The following is a 19196-nucleotide window of genomic DNA, read 5'->3' as shown; positions in this document are numbered from 1 at the left end:
ATGATGGGGTTCCTTGGGTTGGTGCTCGTTCCTGCTTGGATTCTAAGAACCGGTTCATGGACAAGTAACCCGACTTACCAGCGCAGCCACGAGGTCAATATGGTATGACCCGGCTAATTAATTAGTTTCCTCCAAGTTATGCTACATCGGGTTGATTTGTGTGGCACAAGAGGGGGGCTTCTGCAGTGGTGTTGGTACCCACTGTTAGCGGTAGAAACCTTAGTGAAGGTGTAAAATAGTCTCGGAGGAGCTTTATAAAGGCCTTGTAGTGTGACCCCGCTAAGCACCTAGGTAGTGTGAAGCGTGATGGGGAAAACATGACTCGTGGTGAAAGTGTTCAACCTCTACAGAGTGTAAAACTGATATATCAGCCATGCTCATGGACAAGAGCGGCCTGGACTTCTTCTTGATTAGATGGCTCTGGTTCGGTTGGGTGGTTCCCTTGGTAAGGGAATGGGTGGTTCAGTTGGGAGCTTGGATGGAATCCAAGTGTGGTGCTCGGATGGGATCCGAGTGTTGGTTTGGTTCTCTGAGGAGAATACAGATCTCACCTAGTTAAATAGGTGCTTAAGGATTTAAGGTAATAGGTGTGTTGCTTTAGGTGCTGGTGTCAAACAAAGTTAGCCTATCCTTGCTTTAAGCCTCATGTCATATTTTCCTACGCTTGCGGAGTACATTTCAATGTACTCACCCTTTCTCTTTGTCCCCCTGCTACCCCACCCAGATGCTAGAGATGACGAGGAGGAGTACATTGAAGACGATGCCTTCGACCCCGATGATGTGTACTAGGCTGGTGCTACCCCTGGTCAACCTTCCTGCGAAGATGGAGTCTTTTTCGCTAGAGTTTCAATAAAGTTTATGTAATTTTCTTCTAGACCCATGCGCCATTTTGTAATGAAGTTTTAACGTTTAAGTCTTGAACAATGCAATGATACTATCATGATGTCGTCATATGTATGAATAATTGATCCTAGCATACATATGATGTGCACTCGATTTTGTGCTTAAAATTGGGTGTGACATTCTGCAATCATGTTTGACCACTATCACTATCTTGGGCACATTAAGGTAATACAACTATAGAAAGTTTAATCACCACCACAACAATATCACTATCTAGTTCACTCTTCAGGGCACAGGACATAAGAAGATGGAGGAGGAATTGATGCAGCTGGAAGTGAAATATCCAAACAATGCTAGAGGCGTAGCGAAATTCAATGTTCCATTGGCACATATGTTGTTTGCTGGCGCGGACTTCATTTTTGTCCCAAGTAGGTTTGAGCTTAAAAGTATCTAGGCCCCTAGTTGGGTTTTGGTGATTAAAGACAATATGAGATTACTATGACTAACGAGTGTTTGGCAGATGCAATTAAGTTAGGTCATGGTAATGGCAATTGATTGGGTAATCATGGTTGTCATGCCCCTATGATGGAAATCGATTCTGTTTTCAAAGGATGGATGACAAGGTTAAGGATGGACTAGTTCTAAGTGTCGTTTGGTGTTGAAAAGACACTTAGAGTAGTTTAGGACTTTGTTTTTCCTTTGGCCATACTATTAAGGGGGTATGGATGGGTAGCTTGACCTAGGTGAGTCTAGTAGGTTAGGTGTGGTGCACACTTGTCAAAACTAGCACTAGGTAGCTCCTAAATAGCCCTTAGATCAATTGGAGCAAACTTCATTCACATATGATTGCGAGTTGGAAGTGAATGGAGGGTCAAATGTTGACCAGACACTGATTTTCGTATGACCAGACGCTGGTGTAGAGTCCGGTCAGTTCATTTGATCAAGGTGAAGTCATTTGGATGCGACTGAACGCTGAGAGGTGAGTGATCGGACGTTGAGCGCCAAAGTCTGGTCAACTCTAGTAAGGTTCCAGAGAGGGAGAATCCTAATCGGACGCGTCCGATCAGTGCTGACCAGACGCTGGTCAGGTTTTGGCTACTGACCGGACGCTAAGCACCAAAGTGACCGGACGCTGGGTGCTAGCGTTCGGTCAACATCAGTAAGGTTCTAGAGAGTAGTTTTCATGACTAGACACGTTTGGTCAGTGCTGACCGAACATTGGCTAGTGTCCGGTCACCACTTAAACTACTCAATGGTGGGTGAACTGACCAGAGCGTCCGATCACTCCGCAGAGGCACATAACGGTTCATTTTGAACAAGGGTGCATAAATACTTCCTCTATTCATATGAGGGATTACTTTTGCTCATTCCAATAGCTGAGAAACACCCTTGAGAGTGCCAAGAAGAGCAAGGTCCTAGTGAGGTGATTGAGATTTGACAATCCAAGAGAGAGGTCTCATTAGTGAAAGCAAGAGTAGCAAAGTGAGCATCCACCCTTCTCATTAGGCTTGTCGTGGTCAAGTGAGAGTTCGTGCTTGTTACTCTTGATGATTGCCATCACCTAGATGGCTTGGTAGTGATTGGAAGTTTGGTGATCATCCGACGGAGCTTGTGGATGACCCAACCCAAGTTGTGAGCGGTTGTGGGTGATTCACTATGATGGAGTGTCAAAGAATCAACCCGTAGAGAGCACTTGATCCTTGCACGGATCAAGGGGGAGCTACACCCTTGTGTGGATGCTCCAACGAGGACTAGTGGGGAGTGGCGACTCTCCGATACCTTGGCAAAACATCATCGCGTTCCTCCTCTCTTTACTTTAAGCATTTACATTTGAGCAATTCAATTCTTGTCTTTACATACATAGAATTGCCATGCTAGAGTAGGATTGGAACTTAGGGTGCTAAACTTTTGTGCGGTAGAACATTAGAAACACTTTCTAGGCACAAGGGGTGAAGTGGGCTAAGTGTAGGATTTAATAATTACAAAGAATTTTAGAATTAGCCCAATTCACCCCCCTCTTGGGCATCTTGATCCTTTCAATTGGTATTGGAGCCTTGTGCTCACGTATTTAGGCTTAACCGCCTAGAGAAAGATATCTCACGGGGATGGACCTCCTCCTATCTTTGAGGGGGATGATTTTCCTTATTGGAAAATCCACATGGAGGCGTATTTAGAAGCTCTAGATGTTGGAATACTTAGAGCCGCCTCATAAGGATTCCCAAAACCTTGGGATCCCACGCACCTTCAAGGCGATGAAGTGAACTATGAGAAATGGAATGCAAAGGCTCGAAACACCATCTTTAGAGGCCTTTGCAAAGATGTATTTAACCAGGTGAGGAACCACAAGGACGCCCATGCACTATGGTTGGACATTTGTGCGCTCCATGAGGGAACTAAGAGCGAGCGTGAGGAACGCTATCATCTCGTAATGAAAAAGCTTAATTCTTTTGAGATGCTTCCTAAAGAGAGTGTTAATGAAATGTACTCATACTTGAATGTTCTTATAGAAGAAGTCAATGGGCTAGGACTCACTCAAATGAAACCATCCGATGTTGTAAGAAAAATCTTGAGTGTCCTCCCCATTGATAAATATGGGCATATTATGACCGTGCTTTATCAAGGTGATCTTTCCACCGCTACACCAACTCAAATCTTGGGAAAGATCAATGCTCATGAGATGTACATGCACATCACACCACAAGATGGCTCATCCTCTACCAAGAAGAAAGACAAAGACTTAGCATTCAAGGCTAGCCAAGAGAAGGGCAAAGCAAGAATTGAGTATGAGAGCTCAAGTGATGATGAAGCTGATGATGCAAGTCTTGCTTTCATGGTGAGAAGAACTGCCAAGATGCTAAAGAAGGTCAACAAGAGTGGCATCAAGTTTGATGGCAAGAAAAATAAGTTCTTCACTAGCACTAGAAGGAAGCCAATCTCTGAGATGGATTGCTACAATTGTGGAGAACTTGGTCATCTAGCACACCAATGCACCAAGCCCAAGAAAGACAAGTACAAGAAGAAGAAGAAGGGCAAGAAAGATGACTCACGTGATGAAGATGAAGATGAAAAGAAGTAGATGGACAAGAAAGAATCACATTTGGAGATAATTCAAAGGGAAAAGTTAAAGGATTGGGCAAAGTGTCAATATCAAATGATCATTCAATCCCAAATGTGCTATATGTTGCTTCATTGAGTTTCAACTTGCTATCCATTGGACAATTGTGTGATCTTGGCTTTCAATGCCTATTTACCGAGAAGGAAGTGGTTGTATCCAAGAAAGACGATGATCAAGTGATATTCAAGGGATTTAGATACAACAACCTATATCTAGAGGACTTCACCTTCGAAGATGCTAATTTGAAGACTTTCCTATTCACCAAAACAACACTTGGGTGGCTATGGCATATAAGACTTGCTCATGTTGGGATGAGCTCACTCAAGAAGCTAATGAAGAATGATTTGGTGAGAGGGTTGAAGGATGTGAAGTTTGAGAAGGACAAGCTTTGTAGTGCATGTCAAGCCGGCAAACAAGTTCCAAACACTCATCCTACAAAAGCCTTAATGTCAACCACAAGAGTGCTAGAGCTCCTTCATATAGACTTATTTGGACCAACAACATACAAGAGTTTGGGAGGAAATCTTTATTGTCTTGTGATTGTTGATGACTACTCTAGATACACATGGGTATTCTTCCTTCATGTCAAATCCGAAGTTGCATTATGCTTCAAGAAGTTTGCCAAGAGAGCACAAAATGAGTTTGAAGTGAAGCTCAAGAAGATTAGAAGCGACAATGGGAAAGAATTTGATAACACAAACATTGAAGACTATTGTGATGAAGTTGGGATCAAGCATGAGGTCTCCGCAACATATACCCCTCAACAAAATTGTGTAGTTGAGAGAAAGAACCGGACATTAATCACACTAGCAAGAACAATGCTTGATGAGTACAACACCCCCAAAGCTCTATGGGCGGAAGCTATCAATACCGCATGCTATGCATCCAACCGCCTATTCCTTCAAAAGTTCCTTGGCAAGACACCTTATGAGGTTGCTCAATAGGAAGAAGCCAGATGTCTCCTTCTTTAGGGTGTTTGGTTGCAAATGCTACAGCTACAAGAAGCGGCAACACCTAGGGAAGTTTCAAAGACGTTGTGATATTGGTTTTCTTGTTGGTTACTCATCAAAGTCCAAAGCATATAGAGTATTTAATCATGCCACCAGCTTGGTTGAAGAAACATATGATGTGGAATTTGATGAATCTAATGGCTCCCAAGGAGCACATGAAAATCTTGATGATGTAGGTGATGAACCATTGAGGAGGCTATGAAGAACATTCTGGTTGGAGACATCAAGCCTAAAGATGATGAAGATGATGTACAAGTGATTGATCCACCCTCTTCATCAAATGTGCCACAAGATGGTGAAAAAGATGGGAGAGTAGAAAATGAAGACACTCATGTCTCCCATGAGCAAATGGTGGTACAAGCACAAGATGTTGATGCTCCACAACCTCCTCCTCAAGTGGTCAATAGAAGAATTACACCTCTACTACAAGATCATCCACAAGATCTCATCATAGGGAGTCCATCAAAGGGTGTAATGACTCGCTCACAAAAACTTGCTTCATTTATTGCTCATCACTCTTTTGTCTCTTGCTTTGAGCCTACTAAGGTTGAAGAAGCCCTTCAAGATCCGGATTGGATAAATGCCATGCATGAAGAGTTGAACAACTTCACCGGCAATGAAGTGTGGACTCTTGAAGAGCGGCCAAAAGGTGCAAGAGTCATTGGAACAAAGTGGGTGTTCCAAAACAAGCAAGATGATCAAGGTGTTGTTGTGAGGAACAAGGCAAGACTAGTAGCAAAGGGGTTCTCTCAAGTTGAAGGTTTGGATTTTGGAGAGACCTTTGCACCGGTTGCAAGACTAGAAGCCATTCGTATCCTCCTTGCACATGCATCTCATCTTGATATGAAACTATATCAAATGGATGTGAAAAGTGCATTTTTAAATGGCTTTATTAATGAACTAGTCTATGTTGATCAACCTTCTAGGTTTGAAGACCCTAGATATCCTAATCATGTTTATAGGTTGTCCAAGGCATTATGTGGGCTTAAGCAAGCCCCAAGAGCTTGGTATGAGCACCTTCGGGACTTCCTCATTGAGAAGGGCTTCACCATTGGGAAGGTCGACACCACACTATTCACCAAGAAGCTTGATGGGCATATCTTCATTTGTCAAGTATATGTTGATGATATCATATTTGGATCATCAAATGAAGATTCTTACAAAGAGTTTGGTGAATTGATGTCGAAGGAGTTCGAGATGTCAATGATTGGAGAGCTTACATTCTTTCTTGGTTTTCAAGTCAAGCAAATGAGAGAAGGGATTTTCATCTCTCAAGAGAAGTACACCAAGGATCTTCTCAAGAGGTTCAATATGGATGAATGTAAACCAATCAAGACACCAATGCCATCTAATGGACATCTTGACCTAGATGAGGGAGGTAAAATGGTTTATCAAACTCTCTACCGCTCTATGATTGGTAGCTTGATATATTTAACCGCATCTAGGCCTGACATCATGTTTCATGTGTGTAAGTGTGCTAGATGTCAAGCTAATCCTAAGGAAGCTCATTTAAGTGCCGTTAAAAGAATCCTTAGGTATCTTAAGTACACACCAAGCATTGGCCTTTGGTATCCCAAAGGAGCTATATTTGAATTAGTTGGCTATTCCGATTCGGATTATGCCGGTTGCAAAGTTGATAGAAAAAGCACATTCGGAGGGTGCCATTTGCTTGGTACATCACTTGTGTCTTGGTCTTCCAAGAAGCAAAATAGTGTGGCTTTATCCACCGCCGAAGCGGAATACATTGCCGCGGGTGCTTGTTGTGCACAAATACTTTATATGAAGCAAACTTTGCTAGACTATGGTGTAGTTCTAGAAAAAGTACCTCTTTTGTGTGACAATGAGAGTGCGGTAAAACTTGCTAATAATCCGGTTCAACACTCTCACACCAAGCACATAGATATCTGCCATCACTTTCTTAGAGATCATGTTGCTAAGAATGATATTTCATTAGAAGGTGTAAGGACTGAGGATCAATTGGCGGATATCTTCACTAAACCGCTAGATGAGGCGACTTTTTGTCGATTGCAGAATGATCTCAATGTTCTTGATTTTAGCAACTTCACTAGAAAATGAGCTTGTGTTGTCCCTTGCATTGCATTGTAATATACAACATGTTTATTTTTTGGTAATGCATATAGGGCTTGTCTAACATGGTTAAGATAACTGCCGAAAAGCGTGTGAAGAAGCTTAACCTTGGATCAAACTTGACAAGCAAATAGATTTACTTTTGAGTATTGCATTGCATATGCATGAATGTGTGTTTTGTTGTTTCTCTTCAATCACCCTTTTATTGCCTATTTCCTTCAAAAGAATTATAGCCTAAGGCAAAATATTTTGGAAAAATGAGGGTTTGAGAGAGGTCACTCACATCAGTCCAAATTGGTGTTTATTTGGGTCTTATTGAAGTTGGGACTTGATTGGGAATAGGCAGCATGAAGGAACATTGAAGATTTGCTAGAAAAGAGTGACCAGATGCTGGACCAGACTCTGATGTCCAGCATCCAGTCAGATGGTGTTCCTGTGTCCGGTCGAGCGAAGACGAAGAAGACAGGTTGGACCGGACTCTGGCTATGTCAGATCAGTTGTGATCGGACGCATCCGGTCATGACTCTAGGGGATTTGGACCTCTCTGGAGTCGACCGAACTATGTGTGGCAGCGTCCGGTCGTTGCCACTGGAGCGTCCGATCAATAGAAGTCATGCGGGATTCCAACTCTTTTCTGTTTCCTTTTCTATTCCATCATGGGCCCCCATATAACCACAAGCCGCCATGATTTTGACCTAGCCCATACTTAGCACCAACTTCGCCGTCCTGAGCCGCCGCGCTGCACCCAAGTTGTCGAGTTCGTGCCCACAGCCGCATCGCTCTGCTCCCACGCCAGTGCCGCCGCCGCGTGCCACCGCTCACCCCGCACACCTACTCCGTGCCATGCTCGTGCCATTGCTCCACGTGCCTAGCTGCCTCCCACGCTACTGTGCCCTGCTCCAGTGTCGCCACCACGCCAGCCACCACGCGACATTGTCCTAGCTCATGCTAGTGCTACCATTGCATTTTCCATGGCCGATCTACTGCGCATTGCCAACCCTAACCCTAATTGTAGATTTGGTGGTTCCCCACATATCGTTCCTATTCTCTTCGGTTTATCGGTTCGTCAGGTAGCAAGCCCTCATTTCCAATTTTGTATCTGTTGCTTGCTTTCTTAGGGTTTCGTATCTCTAGATGTATATTGAAATTATTCATATATCTGATCTATTCTAACATGCAGTGAGTCGGTGTTCTTGAGGTCACTTTGGTAGTTGTCAGTTAACTCGGGGCCAAGCTCATGAGTACGGATCGAGGCCAAGCCTCGGGAGTGTCAGTAACAGTTGTTTCTTGTCCAAGGCAGTAGTTTGCTTCGGATGGCTCATGTCAAGAATGCCGGAGGTGGTCCTAGTGATGAGGATCTGAGGCCCCCACCTCACTTGCCTACTGATGTGAAAGGCAAGGCAAAGAAGCTAGTGATGAAGAAGCACAAGTATCCAGATGCTGACATAGAGAGAGCAACAACAGTTGTAGCCGCTGCAGAGCATGCAGAGAGAGGAGGTGCTAGGAGTGGAGTCCAGATCATAGATCAGCTTTACCAGCACAGAGGGCAACTATTGAGCTAGTTGAGCATCGTCATGGTAGTCCAGCTAGGACTGTCATGCTTGAGGGACAACGTGTTGCTTTGGAGGAGACTCAGCCTCAGGGGGAGCCACAGCAGTAGACAGAGCAGGCTCAGGAGGGAGAGCCAGTAGAGGAGACTGAGCCAGCATGATAGCTTTGTCGCTCTAGTCGTACCCGTACCCAAGTGACACCGAGGCCAGAGACACAGCGGAGGGGTTCTCGTCCACCTCCTAGACCATAGGGTCCACCTCCAGTGACTCATCTAGATTTGAGGGCTGCCATGGCCAAGTAGGTTCAGCAGCTCAGGTTCGTTTAGTTTGAGGACTAGTTCCTGCCTAGGAGGGATGAGCGTGCTTTAGAGGGCTTCTACACACCACTGTAGGAGGATTTTTATAATACATATCTTAACAGTGGGGTAGCTTTTAGATCTCACAAAGTCTGTTTCATTGAGGCCATTGTTGTAGCAGTAGGAGAGCAGATCCACCCTCACCTATCTTACCTACCAAGGCTAACAGATTTACTTGGGCAGACAGGTAGATATGTACCATCATGGGTCCGTGAGTTCCATGCTACACTTTGGATTGACCCACAACACCGATTCATTCACTTTGCATTTAGAGGACATGACTATAGGCTGATGAGCTTCAGGGATAGAGAGATTCTTAGGCTTTAGGAGCAACCCATCTGGCTACATGAGGTGTGTTATGGTCAGACAGAACCTCCTAGATGCCCTCATGGTGGTCTTGTGCCTCCTATAGATCTAGTCTACCAGTGCTTCACAGAGCCTTTTGGCGAGGGGTCGAGCAAGACACCTAGGGATCTTACTCCAACAACAAGATTGCTAGATGCTATCATGAGGAGGACCCTACTCCCAAGGATGGGATATCATGAGGGCTTGACTCGCATTTAGTTATGGCTTCTAAACTCTCTGATGCAGCAGACTGTGTTTGATATTTGGGATCTCATACAATTAGAGATGGAGGATACTCTTGTAGAGGGGTTCAGAGGTCACAAGTGTAACAGAACTGACCAATTTATAAGAGCACAAGTACAAAAGCAATCACCGGAGTGATCAAACCATCATACTTGAACCCATATAAACCCGGTAGTCAACTGAAACCATGAAGGATTTCAAACCAACTTGCATACAACCAAGATCACAGTAATTCAACATAACAAGCCACATGTTACATCCATTTCACAAGTAGTTCATAAGTACCACATACATCAGAGTACACATAGCTATTACAAAATGAGTTCACAAATAGCGGAAGCAAAGTAGTTTGACACCATCACACACACACTTAGTTCAAATACTAGCCAGCACCATAGTCATATCCAGCAAAAGCAGTAAGATAAGATAACATAGATGATCATGCCCATGATCTAGTCTTCATCCCCCATAGGGTGGAGACAATACTTGCAGTAGCCGTTATAGAGCACGTCATCTGCAACAAGGGGGAATAACCCTGAGTACGAGAAGGTACTCAGCTAGACTTACCCATCGTAAACCAGAAATAAATGACACCAAGGAGTATGCAAGGCTTTATCAGTGGATCTAGCTTGACAACCATTTTTGCATAAAAGCTTTAATGATACGAGAACATAATTTGATTTATGAGTAAGCAGCAATTTAACACTATTAACCTATCAACTAGATTAGCACTTGTACTAGAGCAAACAATTGATTAACTCCAAACATTAGTAACCATATCCGGTAATGTTGTATCATCATCATCATCGATTTAACCATCAAGTTCAATTAAGTGCATCTACGTTGCCGCTGCTCAGTCAAGTTCTCACTATCTGGGAGAGACAGCGATTCGAATCAATTCCTATCCAGCTGGAGGGGTATTCCTAACACAAACCTAGGCATACCTCGCAAAGGCAGCCTTAGGCCACCTTTGGTACATCTCAGGAATCGTGGCTCCGAGCAGCGCCACACCCTCAGGGAGTTCACTCTACCAGGTGGTCAATCTCACCTTGGACTTACGCCAATAGCTCCCTGCACATCCTTACTACCGCCAGGGTGCGCACTTTCACTTCTCGGTCTTCCGGCCTGAGTTGAGCTACTCAGCTTCGTGGTCGGAATGAGTTATCTAGCCAACTAAGTGATAGGCATGCGTTCAACATGACATGAGGACGTACAGCGAATCGGTCCTTAACTAACACAGACGGGGATAGATCCACAACCAAGACCTCCTTGCCTTGCTGCTTCTCTATCGACCTCCCGCCCGGTCACAATTCATTATTAACACATGGTTATTCTCCACGATAGCAATTATAGCCAACCATGACTAGACATTCTCCTAACATGTAGGTGACAGGAAATCACCTAACTCTTACCGGTCTAAGCATGGCTAAGCTTTGATTCGCTCCTGGACCTAAGTAGGATTCAGGGTACGTATACTGGCCAAGGAATAGATATATATGCAAGAAGTGTTCGCATCCAATTCCTATCACTTAATGCATCAATAAATAAAGATACTCAAAGTAACCATTTTTAAAACATAGGAGACTTAGAATGCTCTGGGGCTTGCCTTTTAGAAAAGATGAAGGTTGGTGATCGGGGCACTCAAGAACTTCTTCGCTGACTCCTTTTTCGGGGGCCTGCACCTCCTACTCTTGAGCTTGCTACTGCTCCTCCGGAAGTACTGGCTTGAACTCCAGAAGCGTAACTCCCTCCGGAACACCTATTGCATGCCGATGCACAAGATAAATATCATGGATGCATAAGGAATGACATGATGCTCATGATGAATGAATCACAGTAAGTGTTTAACGAAACATCACTGGACACTCGTTTACCGATTAAGAATAGCTCTATTCAAATCACTTTAAAACATGTATCTAATCTTAACTTGAAGAACAAGATCAACTTACCTAACTTGCATAACCTAAGGTAAAGATGCTCATCTTTAGTTAAAGGCCTAACACCTAAGAACATTACCATAAACTTAGAAATAGTAAAGGTATACATAATTTAACATTTAAAGCTTCGTATGCATACAAGTAGTCCCTTAATTCAATCACAACCAGAGTTCTACAATTCCAAATGACTTGTATGAGGACATTCTGTAAAGCTTATGAAATTCTCTACAAAACAATTGTAAACATCACAGCATGATACTTACGTTAACCAAATCGAATTCCAGTAAACCTAGAATTTGTCCAGAATGGCAGGGTTACTAACTTATTTATTTAACGATGATGCAAGAGCCTAATTTGACCAAACCAAGCTTACCAACTTGTTACACATACCAGAGGAACACTAGAAAGTATAGTGCTAACATCTAAATAAATTATTTAATATCCTTTTCCAATTTATTTAGTTAATTAGGTGATTAAAGCAATATATAGTAAAACTATTCAAAAAAATCTATAAAAATTACAGTAGCTATCTCATGCTTCACATAGACTACCATAAAAATTTCAAAGCCATTGAGTAAGCAGAACTTGCTGTATCCAAAATAACAGGTGGCATGCCTATTTTTAGCATAATTAGGAAACCCTAATAAAAAGTGTCCAGCAACAGATTTCATATTTTTCCTAGCATCATTCTAGCATAAGAACCTTACTCACCAAATTTTACCTATACTAGATCTATAGAAAAATTATGAAAATTCACACAAGATCCATCTATTGATAAAAAGAAATTCTATAACTCAAAAATTATACATGCACTAGCTCTAAACTTTTAACCAGAGATTCTACTAAGCAATAATAGATTACCCACAAAATTTCATCATTTTTGGACCAAAGAAACTCAAGATAAAATTCAAACAAGTTTGCATGTATCCAAAAACACATTTCAAAGTCCTATTTAATTTATCCAGAATTTCTAAAACATGTGCTCCTATAATATTTTTATTAAATACTAGACATTATTAGAAACTCAACAAAATTGGAACCATAGCATTTGGATATATATACTAGGAAATACATATTTTTGAATATCAACACAAATTTGTGAAATAATAAAGCAAAACAAAATAAGGAAACAAATCACAGCCAACGTTGGGCCGGCCCGAGGAAACGGCAGCCCACGAACACGCGCTGGTGCGGCCCAGACCACGGCGCGGCCTAGACAATGGCGCGGCCCACGATGGGCTCCCGCCTCAGCCGCGGCGACTGATGAGAGGGGCCCGCGCGCCAGTGAGAGAAACAGGGGAGCGGAGGAAGACGACGGCGCAACTCGCCGCCGGTGGCTTCTTCGGCGAAGGCAACGGTGCTACGGTGCTCACTACAACAATGCCCATCTAGCCATGTCCTTGATTGATGCTTTTGGCATGGCTACAGGGTCGACGACGAGCAATGGCGGCGCACGGCCACGGCAGGGCCGGCTCCGGCGAGCTAACGGCATCGCAGCCCCGAACGGTGACCCTACGAGCTTCCTTAGTACTCCTAGGACCTAGCGCGAGACAGAGGAGGGATGGCAAGGACGCAAGGAGAGCTGGCCTCATGGAGCACTAACTCCGGCGAGGTCTGATAAGACGGTGGTGGGGAAAAACGGCGAATTCATCCTTACCTAGGCGAAATTGGCTCAACGGTGGGGTGGAGGCGGTAGAGAAGACTACGGCGAGGCTACAGGCGGACTGGGCAACCTATTTTCATGGTGGCGAACGCGCATGGCGACGGCGACACATGGTCGGCAATGGCGGACGGCTGCTGTGGCTTGGCGCAGCGCGCGGGGAAGGAGAAAGGAAAAGCAAATGGCGCGGCGAGTGCGTCGAGTAGGCGTGCGGGGTGCTCAAGACGCGGCTGACCATGCTAGGGCATCCACGGCGCATGGCCTGCGTGCTCAGGCGATCGGTGATGGGTGGTGCCATGTGGCGGTGGAAATCTGAACCTGTTGAAACACTGTAGCACGCCATTCAGTCGATTAGATCAGCCTGACAGCGTGACTTCAACGCATTATCCTGACTAATCCGTTGCTCGTTTGCAAAAATGGTGTACATGAAAATTGTAGATGTACCATCCCTCTACAATTTCTTTTCAAGGACCATCCCCTAATTCACCATGGATCAGCAGTTACATGAAGCCAATGTGGGCTTGATGCAACTGAAAATGCAGTTTAAGACTTAGACAAAATTTTCAGTGAAATCAGCATGGACATCTGACTTGTGGGCCATGTTTGACCATGTTCCACACATTTTCATGAGTTGGCCATAAAACAACTTTTGTTCCTTAATAAATTACCTACAACTTTTGTAAAGAGTGTAAAGCCATGCAAGGTTTCTAAGATGGACTTTTGAATCAGTCAAATAGTGACACTCCAAGGGTCAATTCTAGTCAAACCTTCACTTGAGGGCATTTTGGTCATTTTGATCTACATGAACAATGTCCCAACAAGTAACCTAAGTGTAGCTAAGGTGTAATAGACCATAATGAACCACTTTACAAAATTGTTATACCACTTTTAATGATCACATGTGATAAAGCAACTAAAACAAGCAATTCACTCATATGTTGCAATTCCATGCTTCACATGTTTCATTACTTTTGTTGCAAGCTAAACTTGCCACATTCCTACCATGTTGCCATGTTTCAAGGTATGAGAAATCAATGTTGCATTCACATGTTGCACCACTACCATTCTAAGCGATCAAGCATGAAACACACACAATCGAAAATGTTGCATATGCATGTTTCAATAACAATGGCATGATGACATAGATGATGCATATGTTTATGAAATGACATGCAATTATGTGGAAGCCAAACACCTAGGGTGTTACAGCCCTCCCCCCTTATAAAAATCTCGCCCCGAGATTTGAAAAGCATACCATTTTGAATAAAAGGTAGGGTATACATCCTTCAAATAATCTTCCCGCTCCCACGTTGCATCGCTCTCACTACCCTGGTTACTCCACATAACCTTGTAGAACTTAACCACATGGTTCCGGGTTACTCTTTCTCTCATGTCGATAACCCGCACTAGTCTTTCTTCATAGGATAGATCTGATTTCAACCTAACATCTCGAAGTGAAACTCTTTCTTCGGGAACACGGAGACATTTCTTCAATTGAGATACATGAAAAACATTGAAGATAGCTCTCATCTCGTAAGGTAACTCTATCTTGTAAGCTACATTCCCACTCTTCTCTATGATCGGATATGGACCTACATACCTAGGTGCAAGCTTTCTCTTTACTCCGAATCACTGCACACCTTTCATCGGTGATACCTTTAGATAAACGTGATCACCCACTTCAAACTCAATGGGCTTCCTTCTTTTATCCGCATAGCTTTTCTACCTAGCTTGAGCGGCTTTCATATGTTTTTGGATAGTACAGACTTGTTGTTCAGCCTCTTCGACAAAATCAATGCCGTAGTATCTCCTTTCTCTAGATTCAACCCAGTTCAAAGGAGTTCTACACTTGCGACCATACAACGCTTCGAACAGGGCCATCTTGATACTTTCTTGATAACTATTATTATAGGAAAATTCAGCCAAGGGTAACCACTTATCCCATGAGCCTTTGGATGATATGACGCAAGCTCTTAACATGTCTTCCAATATTTGATTCACCCGCTCCGTCTGTCTAGAGGTTTGGGGATGATAAGCAGAACTTCTAACTAAGTTGGTCCCTATCATCTTATGCAGTTGTTCCCAAAAATGAGCGGTGAACTGAGGTCCTCTGTCAGATACAATGGTTCTAGGAACATCATGGAGACATACTATCTGGTTAAAATATAGCTCAGCATAGTCACTTGGTCAATAGTCAACTCTAACTGGTATGAAATGAGCAGACTTTGTTAAACGATCCACTATCACCCATATGGAATTAAAATTCTTTTGGGTAGGGGGAAGTCCAACAATAAAATCCATACTAATCTCTTCCCACTTCCATCCTGGTATAGACAATGGTTGGAGAAGTCCAGCAGGCTTCATATGAATTGCTTTGACTCTACAACAATTGTCGCACCTTGCAACATAAGCTGCGATTTCTTTCTTCATCTTTGTCCACCAAAAGCGGGATCTCAAATCTTGATACATTTTGCTACTTCCTGGGTGGATAGATAACTTGGATGAGTGAGCTTCTCCTAAGATTTGGTTTCTAAGCTCTTTGTCCTTCGGTACTACCAGTCTCTCCTTAAACTATAGAACACCCTTCTCATCAATGCGAAAGTGTTTTGTCTCATGTTCCTTCATCTTTCTTTTGATGTGGAACACACCCACATTGGTTTTCTGAAGCTCGATGATTTTACTTTCCAGAGAGCAACTAAGGGTAATACTATGCAACACAGCAGGATGTAACAGATGCGCCAAATGATAATCTGCCTCCAAGAGAGAATTACAGTGAGATTTCCTACTCAAAGCATCAGCAACAACATTTGCTTTGCCCGGATGATAATGAACTTCTAAGTTATAATCTTTAATCAACTCTAGCCATCTTCTCTGCCTCATGTTCAATTCTGGTTGAGTGAAGATATACTTGAGACTTTTATGATTGGTATAAATATGGTACACGTTACCGAGCAAGTAATGCCTCCAAATCTTCAAAGCATGCACAACCGCAGCTAACTCAAGATCATGAGTTGGATAATTAGTTTCGTGCTTCCTTAGCTGACGTGAGGCATAGGCGATAACTCGGCCTTCCTACATAAGGATACATCCTAAACCGGTACCTAATGCATCACAAAACACATCAAAAGGTTTCTCGATGTCATGTTGTGCCAACACAGGAGCTGATGTCAACAAGGTCCTCAAAGTGTAGAAAGCAGTCTCACACTCAGGAGTCCAAACAAACTTTACATCTTTTTGAAGTAACCTGGTCATGGGCTTGGCTACCTTAGAGAAATCTAGGATGAATCGACGATAATATCCAGCCAACCCAAGGAAACTTCTGATCTCATGTACGGAAGTTGGTGCTTTCCAATTCATGACTTCTTGCACCTTAGACTGATCAACCGAAATCCCTTCATCGGACAACACATGACCCAAGAAAGGTACTTTCTTAAGCCAAAACTCACATTTACTAAACTTGGCATAAAGCTTATGCTCTCGTAGCCTGGATAAAACAACTCTCAGATGCTCGGCATGTTCTTTAGCATTTACAGAAAAGATCAAGATGTCATCAATGAAGACAACTACAAATTTGTCTAGTTCTTCCATGGACACAGAATTCATTAGATATACGAAGTATGCAGGAGCATTGGTCAGGCCGAAAGACATAACTAGGTACTCATACAACCCGTATCTGGTGGAGAAAGCGGTCTTAGGCACATCCTCCGGTCTAATCTTTATCTGATGATAACCAGATCTCAAATCAATTTTAGAGAATACTTTTGCCTTAGACAACTGATCAAACAAAACATCAATGCAGGGCAATGGGTACTTGTTCTTGATTGTCACCGCATTGAGTGGACGATAATCCACACACATGCGCAATGACTTGTCCTTCTTCTTCACAAATATAGCAGGACAACTCTAGGGAGAAGCACTAGGTTGGATAAGACCTTTCTCTAACAGATCTTGTAACTAAACTTTAAGCTCTGCTAACTCATTAGGTGGCATCCTATAAGGCCTTCTAGAAATAGGTGCAGTGCCCGGCACTAACTCGATCTTGAATTCAATATCTCGATCTGGCGGTAAACCAGGTAGATCATCAGGAAATACATCTAGAAATTCACCCACTACTGGGACGTCCTCAATTCTCGGGGTCTGGATAGCATTAGCAGTGTTGTGGAGTTCTAGCTCTCTAGGAAGTGGCACAAGGAAGGCTTCATTGCTGATAGGATCCCTCAACATAATGACCCTAGTGGAAGTATCAATGAGCACTCCATGACCGCTCATCCACTTCATTCCCAAGATTACATCTATCCCTAAACCTAGCAGAACTACCACATCAGCCATAAACACTCGTCCCTCTATTTCAATACTCACCCCCAGCACTATTTGATTGGTCGAAATATTACTTCCAGCTGCACTAATGCAATAACTACCCGTGGATACTGTAATTACCTTTTGATTGTATTTTGATGCAAAAGCTGGACTCATAAATGAATGCAAAGCACCAGAATCAAATAGTACAACTACCAGATGGTGATTCACAAGAAACTTACCCATGGTGACCACCTCTCCTGAGGGTATCTCGGTCACGTTGGTGTAGTTAACATGTCCTTGACGAGCACCAGAATTCCCTTACTTCTGATTGTTCTTCTGAGGATATGGACAATTCTTGGACCAATGACCTATCCTGCCACAATTCCAACAGGGCCTATTAGCTAGCGGAACAAAAGAATTTCCTGGTCCTGTGGTACCCTTTGGAAGAGGTACAGTAAATGCCTTTTTGAAACCAGTCTTTACCTAATTCTTCTTTTGTGGTGACCGGTACCGAATGGCTGTAGTCGGTGGGTGAAACTAAGTCTTCGCTACTGGAACTATAGCCTGAGAGACACCTACCTCAAAGACCCTCTTGCGATTTTTGGAAGTGGCATAGACATTATCGTTATTCTCTTGAGTAAGAGCATTGCTTATGAACTCATTGAAAGTGATACTCTTGTTGTTTCCCATGGACTTCATCAGTTTGGGACTAAGCCCTCTCTTAAAGCTGGTGATTTTCTTTGCTTCTGAATCAATGAATTCTGGAGCATACCTTGCCAGATGATTGAAGGCATGAAGATATTCAGTGAGTGTCTTGGTGCCCTGCATCAACTTCATAAACTCATTGTGCTTTATGGCCATCAACCCGGGAGGAATATAATGACTCTTGAAAGCCTCCTGGAATCGATTCCAAGTGATTTGGGCATTTTCTGGTAGGGTGGACCGATAATGTCACCACCATATACCTGCTGGTCCTTGTAGCTGATGCGAAGCATACTCCACCTTCATCTGCTCTGTCACCTTGAGCAAGCGGAACTTGTGCTCAAGCGTGTTTAGCCACTCTTCTGCTTGGAGCGGCTCTTCAGCTTCCTTGAAGACGGGCGGCTTGGTATCTTGGAATTCCTTGAAATCACTAAACTGGTTGGGTTCTGGTCCCTGTCGTTGATTGCGGCCTTGGGCTTGATGCTGGGCCATGGTACGCATAGCATCACCCAACGCACACTGACCTTCCATGAGCATGGCCAATAGATCAGACGGCGTGGGCAATGGTGGCGGTGGAAGATCATCATCACCACTACCCCCACCATGGCCTAAACGTAGATTGTGCGACATTTGTAGAAGCGCATTTGTGAGTAATGATAGATGATGTCAGATACATTGCAGACGAATTGTAGAATTATGCCAAACTAAACTTATTGGAGAGATTAATTTCATACAATAAATAGAGGCACAATAATTCATCCTCATAACATCGCCATAACTTTACTCTGCACATTCATGCGATGAATACGCTCACATGCTAAATTTTTGGTCAACTTCAAGTTTCAAAGATTACATCAAAGTATAACGAGACTGCTCCATATACCCTACTGAATGTAGCACCATCCACAACAGGGTTGGGGTGCCAAACACATGAAGGAATGTGCTGCTCTAGGGCGGTAGTGCTAGTGCGGCCATCAGTAGTAGCATTGCAACTTGGGTGTGAGAGGATTACCTTACAGGATGAGAAATCTATACGGAATAATTAAAG

At 43.3% G+C, this 19196-nt stretch overlaps 1 protein-coding gene across 1 annotated transcript in view; it reads left to right on the top strand.

Moving 5' to 3' along the window:
- The window catches only part of LOC136548396 (granule-bound starch synthase 1b, chloroplastic/amyloplastic-like), a 57309-nt gene that overhangs the window by 7152 nt on the left and 30961 nt on the right, over positions 1-19196 (top strand). The window contains exon 2 of the mRNA XM_066539944.1: positions 1133-1289. Coding sequence (XP_066396041.1) covers positions 1133-1289 — 157 coding nt within the window. The remainder of the gene's footprint in view (positions 1-1132; positions 1290-19196) is intronic.

Source organism: Miscanthus floridulus, chromosome 4, assembly GCF_019320115.1.
Source record: "Miscanthus floridulus cultivar M001 chromosome 4, ASM1932011v1, whole genome shotgun sequence".
NCBI classification, from domain to species: domain Eukaryota; kingdom Viridiplantae; phylum Streptophyta; class Magnoliopsida; order Poales; family Poaceae; genus Miscanthus; species Miscanthus floridulus.
This window is presented reverse-complemented; position numbering and strand designations above follow the sequence as displayed.